Source organism: Trichinella spiralis (genome assembly GCF_000181795.1).
Source record: "Trichinella spiralis strain ISS 195 chromosome Unknown Scfld2, whole genome shotgun sequence".
NCBI classification, from domain to species: domain Eukaryota; kingdom Metazoa; phylum Nematoda; class Enoplea; order Trichinellida; family Trichinellidae; genus Trichinella; species Trichinella spiralis.
The window spans coordinates 8,657,674-8,679,955 of record NW_003526941.1 but is presented as its reverse complement, the minus strand read 5'-3'; the positions used below and the strand labels follow the sequence as shown (position 1 = coordinate 8,679,955).

Genomic DNA, 22,282 nt, shown 5'->3' with positions numbered 1-22,282 from the left:
GGGGAAATTAATGATCGAATGAGAATGCCGTGAATCAAACGTGCAATTTGTAAATAAATAAATATCAAGGCCAAGAGCATCCTCACTGACGCGTGCTGTGATTCCACTTTTAGATAGAGAATAGATAGATGAAACAGATTTGAATTTGAAATTCTTACATCTGAGTGGACAAATGAAGATGAAAATTTTGTACAAAAAATTCGTCATTTTGTTTTAAAAATTTGCTGAGTGTAGGCGAATTGTCAACCTTTATGAATGTGCAAATTTTCACCATTATGCAATAGTCACTGCATATTGGGCTTGCAATTTTTCAGTAGTTGTTCTTCTGCTTGACCACTTTTTCATATTATCCAAACAATGTAATAATGCTACTAGAGTATATACACATAGTAGATGCGCGCGGGTTTGTAGATAAATTTGCACCACAACTTGCATGTAAAACTGCATTTCACATGTTGATATGTTTATTTCAAATCAAATTTCTACATTATTCTGCATTCAGAAAATTATTATGCATTTAAGAATTTTTGAATTTCATTCTTGCATTTGCAATTCGTTTCAGCTTCAATCAAGCAATTATGAACTGTCAGGGACTATATTGTATATATATGAATGAATCACCATTTTGCCTTCATATTTTCGCCAAATTTTTATATACCTGAAATAGATGAATAAGATTTAAGACAATTTGCACTCAAACGGAAAAGGTGAATTTAAATTTCTTGTGAATAAATAAACAGCTGGATGATATATGGTAGGCGATGAGGATTTAAGTGTTTGTCATTCATGTGGAAACGAATCAAAGTCATTTCAATCAGAAAATTTATGTTTGAAAGAATAATTAAATTTTTCGTTAACGATGATAAAGAATAACTTACACTCGTTCTTGCAATGGTTTGTCTTGTTTGAAAAGCTTGTAAGCTCCTCTTTCAAAAAACCATTCACCGCTTCCATTTAATTCATCACATTTTATGTCAATTTTTGTGACACCTAATTCATCTCTTAAATCTTTCCAATAATTTTCAGCGGCTACAAAAAGCATTCGTAAAGTAATAAACAATGAAATCAGACTACAAATGCCACAAAGAATCAGACCCTGTTTTCCTTTGATTAACGCTTTTCCCGGTGCTAAGATGGTACAATTGGGTCCGTATATTGTACTGGTAACATGCCAGTCACCTTTTTGATAGCCATTCATCAAAACTCCGTATTGTTTTCCAATATTTTGTTTTGCAAATTCTGCAAATTTAAGCAATAAAACCAATGAAGCGAACAATATCAATTGTGAAATACAGCACATACCGAGGTTGTTTTTAGCTTGAGCTGCAGCTGCCATTGTTTCAATTAAAAAGTTTAAACTTTTTCCAGATTGTTTCGGTAATTTTGAAAAATGTTTTATAACAACGCTAACGTGAAGCGCGTTTCTTTGTCAACTGAAGCACATTCGTAAGAGATGCTTCTTCAATAATATGAATCTATTAGTTCTGCTGCTGTCACCAAACAGCAGTTGCAGCTTCAAGCATGAATATTCTTCTTCTTCTTCTTCTTCTTCTTCACAACTGCCTTCTTTTTCTCCTCCTTTATGCATTTGCACTTATAAAATTGTTTGCTTTCTTGTTTGTTCATTCACTTTTGCAATAGTAATTTTTGAAACTTTCACATTTCATTTAAATAATTCAAATTCTTTATTTGAACAATTCGCACAACTTAAGCTTGCTTTCTTTTTCATTTGATTATATGATTCCGTGTATTATGTAAATTTTTGAAAATGAGTAATGAATTGTTTTCTCGATGATCGATTTCCTGTATGATAAAATGGATGCCCACAAAGATAAGATATTCCATTGTGTATTCGGTGCACAGTTTGAAATATTCATTCTGTAGATAGATTCTAATAAAACTGGTCAATATTATAAAAATAACCAACATTTCAAATTCAAAATGAGATTTCAAAAAATGATACAACGCTTCCGCGTTCTCCTCACATCTGATGACAATGTTATTAAATTTAAATTAGCATGTTTTGCACATAAATGAGCTTACAATTAATAAGAAATGAAATTGTTTGCCTCGGAGATTAATCTTAATAAATAGCAGTTTTATTGTGTTTGCCAAACGAACACGCAGGCTGTTGCAGCAACGTCATTGATTTTCTTCTTTAATAATGTTGCATGCAAAATTGCGAAATTCTTTGCAATTTGTAGAAAATTTTACTTGATCAAAACGCCTTTTATGTTGCGTATAAAATTGAATTCTTTTTTTTCTCTTTTCACATGGGAATGAATGTATTGGTGCTTTTATGTGCAGCTGTAAAATGAAGCCCATGTATATGAATTTTCACAAATGGGAGAATGTTTCCGCTTTGAATGATCTCTTTCTTTTCATTTTGCATACTTTTTCTTATCAATTGGAAACGCAGGATAAATTTCCGGCAGAAGAGATAAAGAAAAAAGACATAAAATGTTATAAAGCACAATTTGTAATGTAGCAAGCAGATTTAGCAGTTATAACAATTTTTTCGGTTTTTAGTATGCTTGTTCGTTTATTATTATTTTTCAAATAGAATAGGGAAAATTATTCAATATTTACTAATAATAATAATACAAGCGTACTATATTGCCGCCAATCAAGTTTCCATTTGCATATTGATCAGGTCAACATTTTCGACATGTAAGGTCCGTCGAGTTCATAGCCAAGTTTTCTGTAATAATTTCTCGTGCCGACGCCAGATATGACAGACAGTTTTTCGGATTTGTGCTCTTCTCTGGCAATTCTTTCGGCTTCTTTCATCAACTGTATACCGTAACCTTTGTGTTGAAATTTGTCCGGATCGCGAGAGCTTATCGGCACAACAGAACCGTAGACATGCAATTCGCGAACCATCGAACAACGGTATCCGGCCAATTCTGGCTGCTTGTTTGGACTGTCGTCGGGTATTTTGCGCAGGCGCAGCAGGCCGACCAAAATATCCTGCTCGGGATCTTCAAAAGAGAGAAACGTTTCCAAACCGCCGTTGGCTTCGTAATCTCGTCGTATCAATTCAATGTTCTTCGGTCTGACTTTGTTGTGAATCTCTTGAATGCCAACTTCACGCGTGCGAACGTCGCGACATTTCGTTCCCAGCTCTTTCATCCTTGCCAACACCAATTCCCGCAAGTTGCCGTAAGTCACACCGCTGGAAACCAACGGCATCGGTATATCCCTCTGCACTCGGTACACCCTCACCCAGGGTGGTACGATTTCCAAAATCTTCGCCAACAATTCGATCAACGTTTCGGCCGGATACGATTTGTACTTGCCTCTTTTCCACAATTCATAAATTCCAGTTCCACGAATGACCAAAGTCGGGTAGATTTTCAAACCGTCAGGTCGAAAGTCGGGATTTTCGAAAAGTTCTCGAAATTGATGCAAATCTTCTTCATAGCTCACGTTTGGCAAATTTGGCATCATATGAGCCACTACCTGAAGCGAAACAGCGTACAATTATTATTCATTTTACTATTTTTTCTTGCTCTTAGCTTTTACTTTAAATCCCGCATCTTTTGCATAGCGGAACGCTTCACATACCGCCTTTACAGTATGCCCACGGTTCGTGTCCCGAGCCACATGCTCGTAGATGCTTTGCAGTCCAATTTCTAGCCGAGTGCAACCGTAGGAAAGCATCTGCGACAAGTGGCGTTGCAAGCAATAATCCGGACGAGTTTCTATTGTTATTCCAATACATTTGACTTTGCTACGTTCCGAATAACGCACTGCTTCGGCCACGTTGCGGCTCGTATGACCCGACAACGCATCGTGCAAATTGCGAATGAAATAATCTCTGAAAATTAAATATTCAAATGTAAAAAAATGGAAATTGTATTCTAGGCTGCACTGGTCGGTCACCTGTAGTCGTCGGGCAAAGACATGAAAGTGCCGCCCATGACAATATATTCGACTTTGTCGATTGAATGGCCCAATTGTTGCAGTTGCAGAAGACGTCCTTTGGCTTGCAAAAATGGATCGTACCGTGCTCGAATTGCTCGCATCGAAGTCGGTTCATATCCGGTGTAACTTTGCGTTGAATATTCAAAATCTGAATCAGGACCGCCCGGACAATAGGAACACACGTTGCCAGTTACGTAAATATGCGGACAACGATGAGGCTTGCACATCACAGCTACTATAGCAATTCCGCTTGCTGTTCGAACCTGCGCAAACACAATTACAACTTCGCAGCTGTTATTACTGTTCTCGTTTTTCTTCATCTTTCAATATACAATAAATGAACGTTTACCGGCTTCGCTTTCAGTTTGGGCAAAAGCAACTCTCTGTGCGACATTGGCACTGCAGCGATAATATCAACCAGCTTTGGCTGACTCTTCAAACCGTATTTCACCGAAACAGCGCACTTCAGCTTGTTCAAGTTGACATCTTCTCCTTTTTGCTGTGCTTCGATTAAAATCGCCACAATCTCCGTTACAGTTAACGCCATCAATTCAGCTTGGTTGTCTTTGCCTTTGGGCGGCATTTTTCACAGTCGGGGAAGATTTAAAACTTAAAAAGCAATACTAGTGCAAAAAACTACAAATAAAAAGGAAAAAAATAAGATAAACTATCATTCGGACAATAATTATTTATTTCATGAATCGAACATATTCCAACGACTTGTTCAATGATCAACATGATAAGTTAAATTTTAAACTCTTAAAAATTTATGCGAAATGTAAAATAATTGTAGAAAATATAAGCAAAATAATACTTTTTTCAATTAAATTAAAAATTACATTAAAATAGGAGAAGTAAACAGTAATAAATATATTCAAGTATTATTAAGTTACAGTAAATTATTGCTAGGCGATGTTTCTTTTTTTGATACTTTTTTCGCAAGTATTATTATGCATGCTCACGTAGAGCAGCTAATTTAAACTTGCTTTTTTCAAAACGAATTATTAACTAATCCACGTTCAATAAATGTGATGAATAAATGAATGCAATGATGGAAATATTACAGTTGAACAAGTGTTTGTTGCACGTAAAATTTTAAAATTAAATTAAATATTTTACACTTCTGTTTACATAATATGTAAGTCAATTATAATTTTTTTAAATTAAATTCAACTAAATATTTCTACACGTAAATATAAGAAGTAAAACGGTGTAAATACACTCAGTACAATTCAGCAAAACTTCATAATTGAATGCAATGTTACGACTTGATTTTTCTACAGTAACGATGACCTCCGCGGATGATTTTGCCGAAGATTATTATTAAGCTGGGCAATTTCAGCCAAGAAGAGAAGTTATCAGAAAAGGCAAGCATTAATTGAAACATTTCAGCTGACCCAAGTAACAATTTACTGTAAAATGTAAGTCCATTTTTGCACATGTTGTTCACTTTGCTTCTTATTGTTTCACTAATGAACTTTGTGACGTCATTAATGAATGTGATCTTTAATTCGCGTTTCTGGTTTGATTTTTGTATTTTTGCTAATATGGGAAGGGTGAATGCTAAGTTTGATTTTCATTAAAAATTGCCCATTCAATTTTGCTTCTGGGTGTTTCTCTCAAGCGCTTAATTAATTTAGCTTTATCGTATACTGTTGATGTCTTTCTATTTGGCACGATATCGTTGGCTTAGTGAACTTTTTCTCCAACGAGAAAGCTGTGATTTGATGAATAACACTAGCTATGATTCATGGTATGCATTGGATACTGCGAGATTTCGCTCGGCAGTGCTTGCAGAATCGTTTGTAAAAATGAACATTGATTCCGAAACGGTTGAATTTATTAAACAGAGCGAGCGAAAATCGGATTCGACTATTTTGCAACTGTTTCACGGTTTTGCTATATCACTGCTGAGACTGTTTTTTGAAAAAACTTGTATTAATGGACTTTTACGACGTGGCTCGATGTTTCTATTTTCGGCCGAACAGTTGTACAGTTTTTTAGACATTATGCCCAAGAATGGTAGCGGTTGTTTGGATTTAGGTGCTGGTGATGGTCAGATTACTTTGAAATTGAAAAAATTTTTCCCAAATGTTGCAGCCACTGAAGCATCCCCAATCATGAGGTTAAGATTGCGGCAACATGGAATCAAAGTTGTTGGAATTGATGAATGGAGAGATGAACGGTTTTGCTTTGAAATCATATCTTGCCTTAATTTGTTGGATCGTCACGCTGAACCTTTGACATTACTTCGACACATCCATACCAAAGCGGTCGCTTGCAATGCTTACGTACTGATTGCTGTTGTATTTCCGTGGTATCAGTTTGTCGAATACACAGATCAGGGCAAATCGAATGCTCCCAAGGAGTGGATTGATTTGAACGGTAATACATTTGAAGAGCAGTTGGAATGCTTTGTCAAGAAAGTATTGCAGCCCAGTGGTTTTAATGTTGTTCGTTTTACCCGTTTGCCTTATCTTTCTGAAGGTGACATGATGAAAAGTTTTTACGTATTGGACTGTGCATTATTGCTGCTCACTGCAGATAAATAAACAATGCATTGACTTTTTGATAATTTTTAATCAACAGATTGTAAATTAATAATAATAATAATAAAGAAAAATGAGTAATTCAACGCGATAACTGATTGAATGATGAGTTGGAAGAAATTTTCGGATACCAGTGAGTCTGCTCTAAAGCCGTATAGAGCTCTTCACTGGAGCGCATAAGATCTTTTGTATCTTTAGTGGAAGTTTCGTATTCAACAATTTGATCCACAAAAGGAGGACAACTAACATTCAAACCATGCCATGCCTGCATTGCTTGTCGAAAGTGATCATAATGATAAGTTTGGCTGACGCTTGGCTCAACAGTAGTAGTACATCGGTTTACCTGACGAGCTCGCGGTTTAACCGGTGCTATTCGTAGCATTATCTTTTTCCCACGAATAAGTTTTCTGTTCATTTCCACCAAAGCTTGTTGTTGTTCAGTTTCATTGCTAAAACGCACAAAGCCCATACATCGACTACGGCCATCCGGACCTCTGTACACCTTAGCACCACGGCATGAAATAAACCTAAATAAAATCAAACCCATACAAAAAATGTATATATATACATCACAACATTTCGTTTGAAATAGGAAAAAATGAAAAACAGTGTATGCAGAGAAATTAAATTTCACTTACTTTTTACCAAAAATTTGATAAAGTTCAGCGTCATTGATTTGAGAAGAGAGATTGTTGACGAAAAGACTGTACTCAACTAAATTGCTGTTTGAATTGTTTGCATAGCTGAGGTTAAATTTGGTCTTGGAATTTGGTATGTCGGTTCCATTTATGGTGAGCATTGCCCGTCTCGCGGTCGCCGAATCCGGCATCTCGATGAAACAATATCTAGCCGCATTACCGTTCCGATCGACTGCCATTCGAACATTCACCGATTGTCCAAGTTGACGAAAAGCGTTTTCTATAAATAAAGCATCCATGTACGGTTCCAGGTCACCCATCCATAGCAGCCTATCTTCGGTAGCCATTTTTCCCCTCACTCGACAAATTTCAAAAGTCAATATTGTACAGACAGGAAAATATATTCAGGTATGAATTTTATATGGTGCATTTGATGTAGTCTAATCGAATGTTAGTGGATTTAAAAAATAAAATGTAAATAATTTGTTGAGAATGATTTTTTAAAAAGTAATGATGTAAAGTTGTAAATAAAAGTTTAAGAATGAAAAAGATAAAATTAACTTATTGTTGCTGATGGATGATTTTCATCAGAGGTTCAGATTATTATTTGATATTATATAGTTTGGGGTAATTGTGATGTATTTGATATTACTTTATTTTTTATTTTTATTTTTGTTGTTAAAAGCATCTCTAAAATCACGCAGTTCAGTAAAATCATTGCTTTCCAAAGCTGAACTTATTTAGAAGTAGAATTGATATGATCTGCGGTCGAGTGTTTTTTATTGTTGATTATTTATAATTAGTGTTGGTCTAGCGGGACTTTGTCAATTTTTGAAAGTTATAATGCATTTTTTAATTTATATTAAAAAACGGTGAAGTTTTATGCGTAAAGCAACGATTACAACCTGAATTACTTTATCGAAATAAAAGTTTAAATTTTTATTTTATAAAACTATTTATATTAAGTTATTTCTTGATTGTGCTGTTTGGTTATTGTTTTTAGATGTACTTGACTTTGTTGCGACTTCTACTAAATTACCCAGCTGTTTGACGGTTAGGTATACGTTAGTTGTCATACTGTAGGTGTTGTTAAGTTTTTGTTTTACCAAGGCGCAAGCTTTATTGTATTGATGATCAGTGTTGGCTGTTGATAACCAAATATAGAATAATTGGTTGAAGAAGGTTGGTATTGTTTTACACCATCAGTATCGTTGATGTGTCCGAATGCAATGGCGACTCGATTGCGCCAGACCAGTGATCGCCTTCAACGACGCACGATCATCAAATCGACAACATCGAGATCACGCCCACAGCGTGTAAACCGTCTGGTAGAGATTGCCAACGGCAAAGATGCGGTCGTACTTCGATGTTCCCATCGTGGCTGCCGTGATGTGATTCCTGTCTGCATTTTGAAACTGTCCGACAGGTGATCCCAATTTACACTGTGATGTGGTATTTCAATTTTTATTTATCATTGCTTCGCATGGTTTAATTTCAGATGTAGTACCACTTTCAAAAGTGCAAAATGGCATCACATCAGCTGCGACGAGCATTATTGCCAATGTTGTTATGATTGTTACACGTGAGTGAGATTGACATGTTTCATCAAAGAATAAAAAATTCAAATATTTTCAACTGTACACGGTTATTAATTATTTTTAAGGCAAAAATCTGGACTGAGGAAAGTGAACGATTGGCGACGATTGTGGAAACTGAACGGAGGAAAAGCGCTGCCATCGATCAAATTGTTCATAGCAGAAGGTCAGTCAGCTACGATTGACCCTTTTTTTACACATGGACCGTATGTTGTACGGGGAAGAGGGGCGGGGCTGGTGCTGGAGAAAGCCTTTTTCAGCCAATAAGCGCAACGTATTGATCAAGTCATTAACTTTTCAAGCAGATGTTTATTCTGTTGTTTTTTTTCACGTCTGCTAAGAACCAAGTTAAACCAAGTTGTTTTCAAAGTCTACTCCACTTCACGAAATATTCTTAATTTTTTTTCTTTCTTTCTTTACACAAACAAACCTTCATTCTACTTTTCTACAATGCAATAGCTTTTCCTCTTCAAGCTTTATTTAAGGCTTTTGTAGTGCAGTGAAATTTGCTCTTGCACAAGGTCAGAGAGAATGACACGTTTCACAGATATAGTATAATTTTTAATGAAATTCATCACATTTTATCTCATCTTTAATACATATATATGTAGTGTAATACGGATAGATTTATTCAAGGGTTCGTTATTTTCAGTCGAGCTTTATTGTAAATGACTTTCTTGCATTAGTCAGGCAGAAAGAAATGTTTTAAGCGAAATGCCGTGTCACCTAGTGATGTCATCAATTGATTATTTTATCATGAAATGCTAAAGTTGTTTATTTTTTCCTACGGTCATATTGAGAAGGAGAGAGAAAACAGTTGTACATTTCCAAGTTGAGAATTACATGAAAAGAAAAATATGAATTTTCCATATAGAATTTAACAATTCAGTTGATGATATAGGTTTTTTTTATTCCCTTCAAGTTAGCGTGTAAGTTTTGTTCAGCAGTGGGTTTTCAGTAATATATGAATTTAAAGTAGTAAAAATAAAAACATTTTTCTTTTTAATGAATAGATTCATCAAATTTGTTGGAGTTTCAAATTCAGCTTTTCCTTTTTATTCAATTGATACACGCATCTTTTGTTGTTCTATTAGTTATGTTCAGGTACTTTATTGTTGATGTGCAAGTATATGGGAAAGTTTGTTTTAAGACACTTTTCAAAAAATTATTATAACATCTTCTGCTGTCGTGTAACTTTGTAATTTTAATGTGTGAACTGTTTTTTTTTTCAATTCTTTTCAATTTTATCAGGAAGGAAATGTTGCATATTGTTTTGTTCGCCAAAGAAGGAGGAAGTGAATCTCAGAATTTGTGTGAAAGTTATTTAGTCAAACATGATTATTATTAGTCGAAATATGTGCATTCTTCTCTTGAAGTAGAAGGTTTCGAATTTGATGGAGATGAATATGAAATATTATTTATTTATTTTTTTCAAATTCACCAACATGCCTACTTTTTACGCATAGTATTATGTGATATGTACAGGAAATCTACTGTATAATTAAAAAATCAAGGTTGAAGAGAATGCTGATGCGCTGATCTGTTTCATGATTACTAGTTGGTGTTCAAAAGTAGTAATACAAATATATACGATAAGTTTTAAGGTATTCTTTTTATTGTTTTGATGAAACATTTTTACAGTTGGACAGATCATCTTACTGTGTAATTGTCAGTATAATGCAATAAGAAAAAGCAAGAAAGAAAAGCATAATTTTATTATTTGTTTCAGCACTTGAATTACTGTGCGTTTAATATCGGTACCCGATGCATTTGAATTCATTTATCAGTAGCAGTTATAACATCTGCCATTTCCAACCACAGTTTCATAATTGCCCGAAGACAATTTATTTATTATTTTTTTTTTGTAATTTAGAAGTTCTGCCTTATTGGATTCAGTGTATGAAATGTTCGAAATGGCGGACAGTGCTTGGCACATGTTATTATAATGATTTTGCAAATTTTGATTGCAGTCGCGTTATATCGCCGACCGATGACGGACAAGATCCTTGTTCTGTGGCTGAAGATCCGGTAATTGTTATTTTTATAATATTCACGAAGCATTATTTAATTTCACAAAGCTAACTACATTTCAGGTAGCCCGGCGTGCACTGGTTTCCTATTGGTTTAAGTATTTAGCCGTGCCACCTTTGCTGAAAAATAGTCCAGCTGCTGTATTTCTCAAAAAAGAATATTACTTTGATCTATTAGGCATGAGCCCTACCAGTTTAGTGGATACGCATTTGTATAAATTTTGTATGTATTTAAATAAGCTTAATTTTCTTATTTGTTCAAATTTTACGCCAAATTTCCAATTTATTCTTTTCCAGTGTCGGTCTCTGTTGAACAAAATGCTCAACCATTTTACATGGCTACAGATTATGATCGAGCAAGATGTTTCAGACCTGATGCTATGGAACCGGATGAGATAAAAGCATTTCCTGAATATGAAAGGTATTAATTTAAAAAAAAATAAACAAAAATCTTCCAGTAACGTGGAATTAATAGTAGTATTTTGAAATTACAATTAGATATTATTTTCAGTCTTATTCATGTTGATAATCATGAAAAGAAATGTTTTATTTTTTTAGTGAACAGAACTTTTATCTTTGTCTTCGAAATTTGATAGTGGCTTTGTGGAATTTGAATCCTTCAGTATGTATAAATTTTATTTTATTCTTCTTATTTTTCGTCCAAATATGAAACATCTTCATTTAGAATTGGATAACTCCGGCCGATTGTAAGAAGAAAATCATTTGCCGTGGTCTTATACGCATATTGTTGACGCACGAAGTGGGACGTATTTTGCAATTTTTGACTCACCAAGGCTTGGTTAACTTTGGATTGCTGAAAAACCCACCAAACTGTTTCAGTATTGCTCCGAAAGAGGTATATATATATTTATTTATTTATTTAAATTTCTAATCATCTTTCTCGAACACACTTGGTTGTACGCGTTTTGTTTTACATTACATTGTTTCAGATGTCCGTTGTAGTTGTCGGCGCTGGAATATCCGGCATTGCAGCTGCTCGTCAATTGCAAAATTTTGGAGTCAACGTAGACAATTTCATTTTTCCCTTTCACATCATAATCCATGCTGTTCATTTCTGTGCATACTCGGACAAGTTTAGGTTGTCGTGTTGGAAATAAAAGAAAAAGCTGGAGGCCGTATAGTCGACGACTGTAGTTTTGGAGTTCCGGTTGGTCGTGGTGGTCAGCTTATAACTGGCATAATTAACAATCCATTTTGTGTTCTCTGCTTTCAAGTATACTATAGATAAGTATTATTTAAATCTGTGGTTGTTCTGTATAAAAGCCCCATAGGCTGGGATCAATTTTCGTGTTCTTCGCGAAGAATGCCCTCTCATTAGCGAACGTACGGGCAAGATTGTAAATCATGATGTTGATCGTCAAGTTGAATGCCATTTCAATGCCCTGCTCGATGTCATAGAACACTGGCAACGTAGAGGTGATATGGATGATAATTTGTTGAGTATGTTTGTGTGTGTGTTTACATTTTTTTCTTTCATTGAATAATTCTTTAAACTTGTACCATATCTGAATGTGGAATTTTTAAAATAATTTGTTCTTGTTTTAGCATTAATGAAAAAGGTTGATCGTTGTTATTCTGCCCACAAATGTGGCAGTTCTCTTGAAAGTGTGGTATGGGAAAAATTGAACTAATGCTGCTGAAATTGCATGTATGTATTTTTGTTTTGTTTTGCGCAACATCCGCCTTTTTAGGATGAAGAAGAATTGTTCAACTTTCACATAAGCAATTTGGAATATTCCTGCGGCTCCCCTTTGGAAATGGTATCAGGGTTGCATTGGAATCAGAATGAAAAATTTCCCCAATTTGCAGGCAGTCATGCTCTCATGACAGCCGGCTGTGCAAGAATAACTGATCAGTTAGTCGAAGGTTTGGATGTACGCTATTGTAAAAAGGTATTTTTTTATATTACGATTGTAAAACTGATCTCTGATCGAGCATAATTTGACATTTCTATTGAACATTATCTTCAATCTTACCGTAGGATGGTAGAAAAAATTTCGGTCAACATTACAGTAATCCAATTTGCAATTTTCAAATTTTGCTACGCAATTTCTTCAAATTTCTTCGACTTTAAAATTTTTCACGTGCGCTTTTCAGTTTTTGAATAGCAGACAAAAATGAATAACAAAATATGAAACATAAATTTTTCTGAATTGAAAATGATGAAATTGAATTTTAAATCAGTTATTTCAAAAATTATAGTTCATTAATTAATATTCGTTTGTTTTCTTTCTCAATGTAATATTTAAATTTTGTTATTAATTGTATTCTTTTTTTTGTTTACTAATTTTGCTAACTGAGTATTCAGGTTGTCAGCATTGATTATTCTTCGGAACAAGTCAAAGTGTGCACTGCGGATGAAGAAACATTTATTTGCGACAAAGTTAGTTTATATATATATATATATAAATATATATGCTTATTACAAAAATAAATACTTTGTTTTTTTGATAAGGTTATTGTGACAGTTCCGTTAGCCGTTTTGAAGAAGGAATGCATAGAATTTTTACCAGCTTTACCTGATAATAAATTGAAAGCAATATCTACTCTCGGCTGCGGTATCATTGAAAAAGTGAGGGCGATGAATTGTTTTTAATTTAAAGTTCATTTATGATGAAATTTTTTTATTTTTTAATAATGAATAAAAATTGGTTTTGTTATTTTTAGATCGCTTTGCGATTTTCAAAAAATTTCTGGTCGAAAAAAACAAACGCTGCCGACTATTTTGGCAGTGTTTCGAGTAAAGGTCAACAGCGTGGATTTTTCAACGTCTTCTACGATTTCACGCCACCGGTAAATGATTATCAGGCTCGTCATCGCCGTTGTTGTTGTTTGGAAAATTTGCATAGTGTTACTCCGCGAAATGATCTTTATCATTTTTCAGGGTTCCAGTGACGACGAAACGTGCAACGTGTTGATGTGCTACTTGAGCGGTGAATCTGCTCAGTTGATTCATTCGAAAACCGACGAAGCGATTGTCGATTTGTGCGTGCAAACGTTGCGCAGGATGTTTCCAGAAGAAGTTGGTTCACTTGTTAATTTAAAAAAAATTTTTTTGATTTTAATTTTAATTCACTCGGCAGGATATTCCCGAACCTATGAAATATATGGTCACTCGTTGGGGACAAGATCCGGACATCGGCATGGCGTACAGTTACATCTGCGTGGGCGCCACAGGAGACGATTACGACGCGATGGCAGAGACTGTTAAAGGAAGAGTACATTTTGCTGGTGAAGTAAGTGTTCTTTTGTTTTTTTTCTTGAAACTGTCAAATGCAAAAAGCAAGAAGATATTATTATTTATTATTTCAAACATATACATGCTTGGGCTTTTTTCACAATTTTCATGCTTTTTGCATTTTTACATTGCTTTACAATGCTTTTTTTTCAATGTTGGAAAGGTGTATATATTTTTTTTAACTTGAGGCTTCTTTGGTGGTTTTGTTCAAGTAGAAAGTTGTACTTTTTCAACAGTCGAGATATGTTAGGAGTGTAGTTGAGTTGAAGGAAATTTGAATCGGGAAGATTTTTTTTTATTCATGTTCATCTAAGGAGGATATGATATAAGAAGGAGGAAAGAAAATTTCACTTTCAGTCCTTTTTCTCTGCTCAAGCATCATTTTTGATTCGATTAAAGTGTGCTATAACTTTAGGCTACCAGCCGGCAGTTTCCGCAGACCTTCACTGGTGCTCTGGTTTCTGGCTTGCGAGAAGCATCTAAAATTCTGGGTTAAAGAATTTTTTGCTTTCTGTTACACTTTTTCCCCTTTTCCATATCATTTTTATTGAGTTTGGTATCAAATTTTCATTCTATTGTGCATCTTTTAGAGAAGAATTTGAGCATTTCTCTCTCTCTCTCTCTCTCTTTTTTGCATATATTAGATATCCATCTATCTATCTTGCTCGGCTTTCTCGAATCTGATCACCATCACCAGCTATTTTTGCGCGCATTGTACTGCAATCACTGCGCATTTCGTATTTTGCATTTGCATTTGCATCAACAATAGAATTTGCTAATTGATGATATTTTGGTTTAATAAAAAAATTTTTCAAATGAATGAATTGAAAAAATTAACAATTTTCTGGTTTATATTTTTCTTTCTTTTCACCACTTTTGAAATTGGCATAACGTTCTTTCTTTTTTCATACTTGGTGTTGTTGTATTTGTAGTAGTAGTAGTAGTAGTAGTTGTTGTTGTTGTTGTTGTTGTCGTCGTTGTCGTCGTCGTCGTCGTAGTAGTAGTAGTAGTAGTAGTTTGTGGTAGTGGTAGTGGTAGTGGTGGTATTTAATTTCGCCAAATTGAACGTCAGTTTTCAACATCAGCAAACACAAGGAAGTGTCGACCATTTTGCGTAACCAGATATATATTGTGTTTTATGTGAAAAGTGCTAGTTTTAAGCTATAAATGGACACATTTCAGTTGCATATTTGTTTTTCACTGAAATGTGAATGAATTTGGGCTACAGTTTTCAAGTTTAACAGAAGATTTGTATTTCAATATTGGCAAAGAACTGCGGTAAAAGATTTCATGCTTTTGTAAGAATAGTTTTTTTTTCTCAGAGTGTACAATAATTTTTTAAGAAAAATTTTTCAACAAGCAAACGCTGTTTGTTCAACTGAATAATATTGTTGCATTACGATAACTATTACAATATGCATATATGTATACATGATCGTGTTGTAAGATTGTCCAGTAAGTGATCTTGATTTCTTCAACCTTGTATTGGAATTTAAATTTCACTGATGAAAATTTAAAAGAAATAATTGTTTTTTTAATTTTAATCCTTTTTTTCAACTTTTTTACGCAACTTGAAAATTTCACGTATTACTGTAGAAAAGAAGGTAGTAAATATTTTCAAGAATTAATGAACATAAAACTTTGAAAATGTCAACGTTGGTATGATTGATCGTTATCAGTTGTTGCTTTTTGTTGTCGGGATGAATTTTACAAAGGCGCTCCAGTTAGCAACTCCGGATGTTGTGTGTATCCCAGTAGTGATCGGCGACATCATTTCTGTAAAATATTTTCAATTCACAGAGCAATTTTTCCATCTGCATCGTCATGGCCGTGTTGTGCGATGTTTGGGACATATTAGATAGAACTAGTTTCGGAGCAGTTTTATCAACAATATACAATATTTACAATAAAAATGAATAAGTCGATTTTTGAATAATATCAATGTAGAGAGGTATTTTTCGGTTTCGATACTGTACCGGTGAATGTGATGACAAAGAGGTTCAAATTGGCAAAATTATTGGTTTCGTTTCTTTGAAATTTTTTTCAATTTTCAAATATTTTTTGTTTTTTGTTGATTTTTTCTTACCATAATTGTTTTCCAGACTGTCTATCCATCTATCTTTGTCTATCCGTTTTCATCATGGAGTAGATAGATTTTGAAATTGTTTTTGTCATTGCTGGTGGCCGGTTTGATCATTTGTCGCGAAAATGTGCATGCGGCTAGATATTTATTTTATTATTTTCTTCTTTAGTAATTTTCACTTTGCACATTTTGGCTTGTCTCAATTTGAGCCGGTTTTGCACGCATTGTCTACTGTTGGTGCTTTTTGTCTGCTTTAAACGTCGGCTATCCTGTTTTTATCGCACACACATTGTGTGCACTGTTTTATAGAGCAGCTAGCTCTCAAGTAGATCCTGGAGTAGTTGATTTCAATTTTTATTCTATTACAATGCCATACAATACAATACAAAGCAATACAATATGCAAGCATATATTCTTTGTCGTTGTTGTTGTTGTTTCATTCTTATCTACTTCCTGATTTTTCAATCTCATGAACACAATACAACAGGTGTGTAATTTTTTTTAAATTATTATTATTATTATTATCAAATAATAGAATTTATTTCTTCATGTTCTCTGCAAAAGAAAAATATAATGATGAAATGGTCCAGTTTTTTTGTATTTGAAGGTTATAAAAATTTGACGATTTTTTGAGGAAAGTTGGTGGCTTATTATTATTATTCTTTTACATTACTTGATTGTCAATTTTGTTGCATTCTCCTCGTGTCCACTTATCTGCGCTTGAGATGAGCCGCTTGAGTGAATAACGAACGGACGCGTTATTGCAATCGATTGCCGCCGGTACGATTGATTCTCGCCAGTTGAGGTGCACTCAGCCATTTCTCCCCCATTCCTCCAGACTGAGCTAATCCGTTTTAAGCATAAGCTGACCAAACATATTATATTGAAAAATATACATACATATATTTATTTATACTTGAAGAGAATAGAAATTTCCATACTGTATATACGAAAGATTTGCATTTTTATTTTGATGAAAAAGGAAACAGGATGAAAAGTACTATTTAAATCACTTTGTAAACATAATAAATATATTAAATTATTCTTATTTCGTTATGTGCGAAATTTAATGTTGAACATTATTTTTTCGCTCTTTCACTTTCTCTCTCTTTTTGTGATAAAAATTTGGCTGTTCATTTATTACAAGTGATTGACCAATTTTTGATTGATATGCATTTTGACGCTGTCTTTTTTTTGGGAGCCTAATTTGAAATTGAGTTGTTTTTTTTGGGAGGGGCTATGCTATCTGTATGGCTGATTTGAAAAAGTACACGTTTTCATGTTGCACTAAAAATGTCACATTGTGAAGGTGAGATGAAAATTGAATTGCAGCTTTTTAAAAGTTATTATTATTTTTGAAAAAATATATTTCTTTGTGAATTGTTGTGTTCTGCATTGATAACTTTTACGTTGCAACATGTTGTGAAAAGAATTGCATACTTTTCCACTATAGGCAAATATAGAGTGGATGAAATTTTATTTTTATTTTCATATGCAATTTTTTTTAACTTTCCATTCTATAAATTTATATAAACAATGGTGATAATATTCAATTTTCATGAATATGATTCACGGGTGGAAGAAAAAGAAAAACTTTTCCTTTTTTTCCCATCTTTCTTCTTTTTGTGATTTTCTTTTTCGAAACAACACTTGAAAAGTTATACTGCTCACAGTATATGACATTGTTGGAATGCCAGTCATGATGATTCCGTGTATTAGCTGATTAGAATCAAGGGATTTGTAATGCAATCCTCATTTGTAATTCCAATTTAAATCAGGGATAAAGAAAAAAAATGTAGGAAAAAAATATATTGCAAATACAAATATAGCAACATTTATATTAATGTTTTTCTATTCTGTTTTCAATTATTTCTGAGTAATTGAATAAGAAGAAGAAAAATATCCGTATGCGTGTAAGTTTTATTATCAGATTTTGAAGCTACAGCTTCTATAGCATGTAGTAATTTAAATTGTACAGCTTTTGTTTGTTTATTAAAGAATTGTCCATTGCTTGATGAAAGTGGCGTAATCTGCCTGGCATTCGGCATTCGCGTTTCAGTTTGGAGAGATAGTTGACAAGAAGCCATCGATCCAACTCGACCGATCGGATCTACTTAGCTCTAGACATTGATCTCGCAGATACGGGCTGTGGGTGGGTGGGTGGATGGATGGGGGGTGGGGTGGGGGGGCACTTTCCGGCGATAAAGCCGGTCGGTGATCGACAAATTTCCTAATTATACGGCCAAACGAGTCGCTTCAAACTGGCTCAGTTGACGCCGTTCGGCCGTTAGCGCCCTCGGCGGGCGGCATAAGCTGCCGCCGAATCAGCCATATAGCTAACAACAATGAATAGCTTATTCGACTCAAGCCAGCCGGTCTTGTCTAATTTTAAAAGTTCTTGCTTGCTGTGCAAAGCATGGCATTTCGAAAGTGAAATTTATTTATTTATTTGCTTTTTATTATTATTATTATATTCGATTTTTATCTTCTATTTTTCAGGTAGGGATTTTGAGAGGTATGCGGAGAGGTAGGTTTTATTGTTTTTCCTCTTCCTCCTCCTCCTCCTCCTCTTCCTCATCCTCATCCATCTTCAATTTTAAAATTGAAATTATATTCAATTTCACTGCATTGCATTGATATTTGATATTTTTGTTTCATGTGCTGCTGCTGCTGCTGCTTCTGCTTCTGCTTTTGCTGCTAATCTTTGCAGTTGCGCGGTCGGTCGATCGTTTTTTTTCCCATTGCATTTATCCACACCAGCGCATTAACCAGTTCTAAGCACGTGATTTGTTCAAATCGGGTCGACGTTCGAGCGTTCATTATAATATTCGGTCTAGTCTGCTTTGTTGTTGTTGCTGTTTATTTGTCTGTTTGTCAGTCGTTTTTTCGGCTTTTGCCAAGCCGCTTTCCGGCTGATGCTTCATCTGTTGTTTGAATGAATAATGTTGCTGACTAGTTTAATAACTTTCCAATATAATTCAATACAAGATTTCAAATTTGAAAGACAAAATAATATTATTAAGTAAACAGCAAGAAATAGGAAAAACCATAAAATTTGAAAATGTCAATCAGAAAACCCATTTATATTCAGTGTGCGAAGGTGTAATTTTGTTTTCTTATATTCCAATTATTCACTTTGATCAAAAAGTCATTTAAACGCATATTCTCGATTCTATACTTCTTCTTATAGGGAAAATTAGCTGCAGATCTGTTTGTTTTCTTTTTTATTTTGGACATTCTTGAATATCCAAGCAAATGTAAATGTGAAGAAGATTCATTTTCCTCACTTTTTTCCAACATTTCTGTTCTCGTAGTTATTTTTGATCGTACATTTTGACATTGAACAGTTTTTATTTCTTTTTAATTATTCAAGAGAATGACAACTATTTCCGTTTTATTATATATTCAAATCACTTCGGTGCTATCTCGTTTCGTTTTATATATGCGCAACATTGTTGTTGCATCATTCCAGTGTTGTTGTCTGTGTATCACCACTGGCAGAATAAATCCACTGTTGATTTTCAATCATGACTAGGTTAGGAAAATACATTAGCATATAGCATTTTCACAAGGGTTCTCAGTAGATGTATGATAACTGTGTTAAGAGGAAAAGAAAGTCGGTGACGTTTGTATGAAATCTTTTCTACGTGTGATCATCAGTATTTGTTTTCACCGGTCGACCAGCAACTTTGTCAACGCTGCTGATTCATTCAGTTTTGAAAAATCAAATCCGTCAAAGATTCCATTAACGCCCGGCACAGATATTATAATATATTTGCTTACTTTATCACTTGCTTCACAAATTCCAACTTGTAAACTGATTCATCCTTTTTCCCACAGTTTCAAATGGGACGACCATCAGTCAGCCAATTTCATACATTTTGTTCATTCGATTCATTCATGCGTTGCTTATTATTTTTTGCAAGAATTTTTCTCATCTTTTTTTTCTACAGATGAATTTTCTATATTTACACAAATATATGCATAAGTGTTTGTTGTATATTTGAAAATTGGATACATTTTCTCTTTGGCAGCAAGCAGTTTCTTTTCGCTGACAACTCTGTAGATGTCACTTTTATTTGTTGAATAGCAATTTATTATATTTAAGCGAGTGCGATCCCACCCGTGGGATTGGGTTGATGTCTTGATTTGATTGTTAGCTAGAGAAAAGTGAGAATGGGATTTTTGGAGTTTGAGTCTTTTCACTGTTTTATTTTCTCCAATTCATCGAAAAGTTGTGATGATTGCTATGGAAGAAAAAATAGTTTATTTACAATGTTGTGTTTGCTTTTCTGAGAGTTAATTACGATACGAGAGATAGGTGATTTGCTTTGACATATTCAAGCAGAAATTTGTTGGCGACAATTTTCACTATACGGACGGCATTTGTATATAGTAAGTTTCCACCAGGGCAATTATTACTTAGTTTTTGGCTCTCTCACCCGTCGGTTACAAACATTCATATATATCGTTGTCGTCGTTGTTGTTGTTGCTGTTTATAGCTATTGTATAATTAGTGTTTTTGTCATTTTAATCTGATCATTTATTTGGTTAGTTATTTTTACTTTTAATAGTCGATGTAATTATTATTATTAGTATTATTATTACTATCACTGTTGTGGAAAATGAAATTTTACAAATAATACCAACAACAAAATACAGATATAAGTATAAATGTGTGTGTATGTGTTGTTTTAAATGATCATGTTAGTGTTGATTATGATGTTGATGATGCAAACGTAGAACAAGTAATCGTCAAGGACAGGTAGGGCATCAAGAGTCGAGATGTACGATCGTCGCGACGCTTGCAAAAGAACCAACCGGCGTCAAGCTTGGCCGTCGTCGTTTTGCTCACGTGAGAGCTAATAATCGTTTCTCGTCCACAATAATGATAATAATAATAATAATAATAATACTTGCACGTTGTCAAAGGGGTTCTGGCTAGACATTTTAGTTTAGTCGCTTTTGGCTGTCACCCCAAATACATTGTCACCCTGGTCGTGAAGCATTCAGGTCGCGGACAAAGTCGTAAACAAGACATTGCTGTCTGTCGTCGTCCTTGGATCACATTTATCATCTGCCGTATGCGTATGCTTCACTGTTGTATCTGTGCATGTATGTTTGTCGTCGTCTGTGGAAGTTGTTAGCAGAATTTCATGTCGCTTTCTTCTTCTCTTTTTATCTCTCTTCAACAGCAAAGCATTGTCGTCGTCGTCGTCGTCGTCACTTTCAGCTATTTGTTTGTTTTCAATTTTCACTATCCAATATCAGTATTGAAATTCATTTTTTTCACGACTTCAACGTTCCATTTGGGTAAGAATCCAATACTGTGTTTAATTATTATCTTCGTATATCTTTAGTATCATCGTGCTTATTAGTATAGATATGGAAGTTTATGGTAGTGTTGTAGCTTTTGTCTATTTATATAAATAGATATTTCTGTTCATTTTAAATCCTGCTGGCTTTGAAATTTTTCTATTCAATAATTGGGCAGTGGTGACCTGTTTCCGCATTTCCCATTAGAGGAGGTTGTTGATTGTTGTTTGCTGAGCTTTCAAAAATGGACTTGGCCAACGATGTTGTTCTTCTCCGTACCACCAACTTATCAAATGCCAGACGTAAACATTTGCCTTAGTACATACAATTGTGCATAGCCAGCCCGTTGCTTGTGCAGGCTTGTGCATTCGCCTGCAAATCGGACATTCTCTCAGGGTCATCATCATGTATGTCTTTACCATTGCAATTCAATCACCTTTGCATCGAATATATTATTATTATTATTATTAGCTGAAATATATTTTCTTGAAAATATAAAGGGAAAGTGTGTGTGTGTGTGTGTGCTCTTTTTTTTTAATTTTAATGTTACAATTGCAATTTTGAAAATGTCCCTTGAAGTTTTTATTTTTATTCTGCAATTTAAAACTTTTCTTTTCAACTTTTCAAAAGCATAGAAGATGTTGTATTTCTATAACTTTTGCAGCATGGGATAAATAAAATTTCCAACGTTGCAAAGATTGATGATGGTTGGAAATTTTTGACACAGCAACCAAACCACGTTGCACGTTTGGTTGGTTGCTTTGTCGACATGCATGAATGAAGTTGAAGTTGACTTCTCCTCACAATAGTTGCCCATTTTACTACTACAACTGCTGCTTGTTGCTGCTGTTTGTTGCTCGCTATTTTTCTATTGCTGTTGCTCTT

General features: G+C 34.3%; 6 protein-coding genes across 6 annotated transcripts; 4 read left to right on the top strand and 2 right to left on the bottom strand.

Moving 5' to 3' along the window:
• Positions 1-273: 273 nt before the first annotated feature.
• Positions 274-1,336, bottom strand: Tsp_06965 (WD domain, G-beta repeat-containing domain protein). Its single transcript, XM_003380770.1, has 5 exons — positions 1,303-1,336; positions 1,096-1,239; positions 879-1,029; positions 622-658; positions 274-441 (listed from the first exon to the last, which is right to left on the bottom strand). The coding sequence occupies exons 1-5, from the start codon at positions 1,334-1,336 to the stop codon at positions 274-276; spliced, it is 534 nt and encodes a 177-aa protein (XP_003380818.1).
• Positions 1,337-2,649: 1,313 nt separating this feature from the next.
• Positions 2,650-4,510, bottom strand: Tsp_06964 (probable elongator complex protein 3). Its single transcript, XM_003380769.1, has 4 exons — positions 4,277-4,510; positions 3,886-4,241; positions 3,526-3,820; positions 2,650-3,462 (listed from the first exon to the last, which is right to left on the bottom strand). The coding sequence occupies exons 1-4, from the start codon at positions 4,508-4,510 to the stop codon at positions 2,650-2,652; spliced, it is 1,698 nt and encodes a 565-aa protein (XP_003380817.1).
• Positions 4,511-5,585: 1,075 nt separating this feature from the next.
• Tsp_06963 (DREV methyltransferase family protein) lies at positions 5,586-6,479 on the top strand. The gene has a single exon (XM_003380768.1). It carries the CDS (start codon positions 5,586-5,588, stop codon positions 6,477-6,479), a length of 894 nt encoding a protein of 297 aa, XP_003380816.1.
• A 770-nt stretch (positions 6,480-7,249) lies between these two features.
• Positions 7,250-8,976, top strand: Tsp_06962 (flavin-containing amine oxidase domain-containing protein 1). Its single transcript, XM_003380767.1, has 8 exons — positions 7,250-7,376; positions 7,407-7,522; positions 7,736-7,741; positions 7,918-7,951; positions 7,993-8,043; positions 8,294-8,540; positions 8,613-8,696; positions 8,778-8,976. The coding sequence occupies exons 1-8, from the start codon at positions 7,250-7,252 to the stop codon at positions 8,974-8,976; spliced, it is 864 nt and encodes a 287-aa protein (XP_003380815.1).
• An 851-nt stretch (positions 8,977-9,827) lies between these two features.
• Positions 9,828-12,391, top strand: Tsp_06961 (flavin-containing amine oxidase domain-containing protein 1). Its single transcript, XM_003380766.1, has 15 exons — positions 9,828-9,847; positions 9,961-10,028; positions 10,231-10,313; positions 10,351-10,371; positions 10,439-10,455; positions 10,583-10,645; positions 10,680-10,737; positions 10,803-10,932; positions 11,037-11,160; positions 11,298-11,361; positions 11,425-11,595; positions 11,690-11,764; positions 11,839-11,973; positions 12,032-12,200; positions 12,306-12,391. Exons 1-15 carry the CDS (start codon positions 9,828-9,830, stop codon positions 12,389-12,391), a joined length of 1,284 nt encoding a protein of 427 aa, XP_003380814.1.
• Positions 12,392-12,517: 126 nt separating this feature from the next.
• Tsp_06960 (flavin-containing amine oxidase domain-containing protein 1) lies at positions 12,518-15,049 on the top strand. The gene is made up of 8 exons (XM_003380765.1): positions 12,518-12,652; positions 13,069-13,143; positions 13,216-13,332; positions 13,428-13,610; positions 13,645-13,794; positions 13,844-13,996; positions 14,414-14,489; positions 14,931-15,049. Exons 1-8 carry the CDS (start codon positions 12,518-12,520, stop codon positions 15,047-15,049), a joined length of 1,008 nt encoding a protein of 335 aa, XP_003380813.1.
• Positions 15,050-22,282: the final 7,233 nt, after the last annotated feature.

Coding starts and splice junctions, on each gene's coding strand:
- Tsp_06965 (XM_003380770.1), bottom strand. CDS start 1,336: ATGGCAGCTGCAGCTCAAGCTAAAAACAACCTCG. Junction 659..878: donor AAACCATTGCAAGAACGAGT/GTAAGTTATTCT, acceptor CATCTATTTCAG/GTATATAAAAATTTGGCGAA. Junction 442..621: donor GAAAATATGAAGGCAAAATG/GTGATTCATTCA, acceptor TGTGAAATGCAG/TTTTACATGCAAGTTGTGGT.
- Tsp_06964 (XM_003380769.1), bottom strand. CDS start 4,510: ATGCCGCCCAAAGGCAAAGACAACCAAGCTGAATTGATGGCGTTAACT. Junction 4,242..4,276: donor CCAAACTGAAAGCGAAGCCG/GTAAACGTTCAT, acceptor TGAAAGATGAAG/AAAAACGAGAACAGTAATAA. Junction 3,821..3,885: donor TCTTTGCCCGACGACTACAG/GTGACCGACCAG, acceptor TTTAATTTTCAG/AGATTATTTCATTCGCAATT.
- Tsp_06963 (XM_003380768.1), top strand. CDS start 5,586: ATGTCTTTCTATTTGGCACGATATCGTTGGCTTAGTGAACTTTTTCTC.
- Tsp_06962 (XM_003380767.1), top strand. CDS start 7,250: ATGTCGGTTCCATTTATGGTGAGCATTGCCCGTCTCGCGGTCGCCGAA. Junction 7,952..7,992: donor GACTTTGTCAATTTTTGAAA/GTTATAATGCAT, acceptor AAAACGGTGAAG/TTTTATGCGTAAAGCAACGA. Junction 8,044..8,293: donor ATTACTTTATCGAAATAAAA/GTTTAAATTTTT, acceptor AATTGGTTGAAG/AAGGTTGGTATTGTTTTACA.
- Tsp_06961 (XM_003380766.1), top strand. CDS start 9,828: ATGTGCAAGTATATGGGAAA. Junction 10,646..10,679: donor GCGGACAGTGCTTGGCACAT/GTTATTATAATG, acceptor TTTTGATTGCAG/TCGCGTTATATCGCCGACCG. Junction 12,201..12,305: donor TATGGATGATAATTTGTTGA/GTATGTTTGTGT, acceptor TTCTTGTTTTAG/CATTAATGAAAAAGGTTGAT.
- Tsp_06960 (XM_003380765.1), top strand. CDS start 12,518: ATGGTATCAGGGTTGCATTGGAATCAGAATGAAAAATTTCCCCAATTT. Junction 13,611..13,644: donor GTTTGGAAAATTTGCATAGT/GTTACTCCGCGA, acceptor ATCATTTTTCAG/GGTTCCAGTGACGACGAAAC. Junction 14,490..14,930: donor AGAAGCATCTAAAATTCTGG/GTTAAAGAATTT, acceptor TTGTATTTGTAG/TAGTAGTAGTAGTAGTAGTT.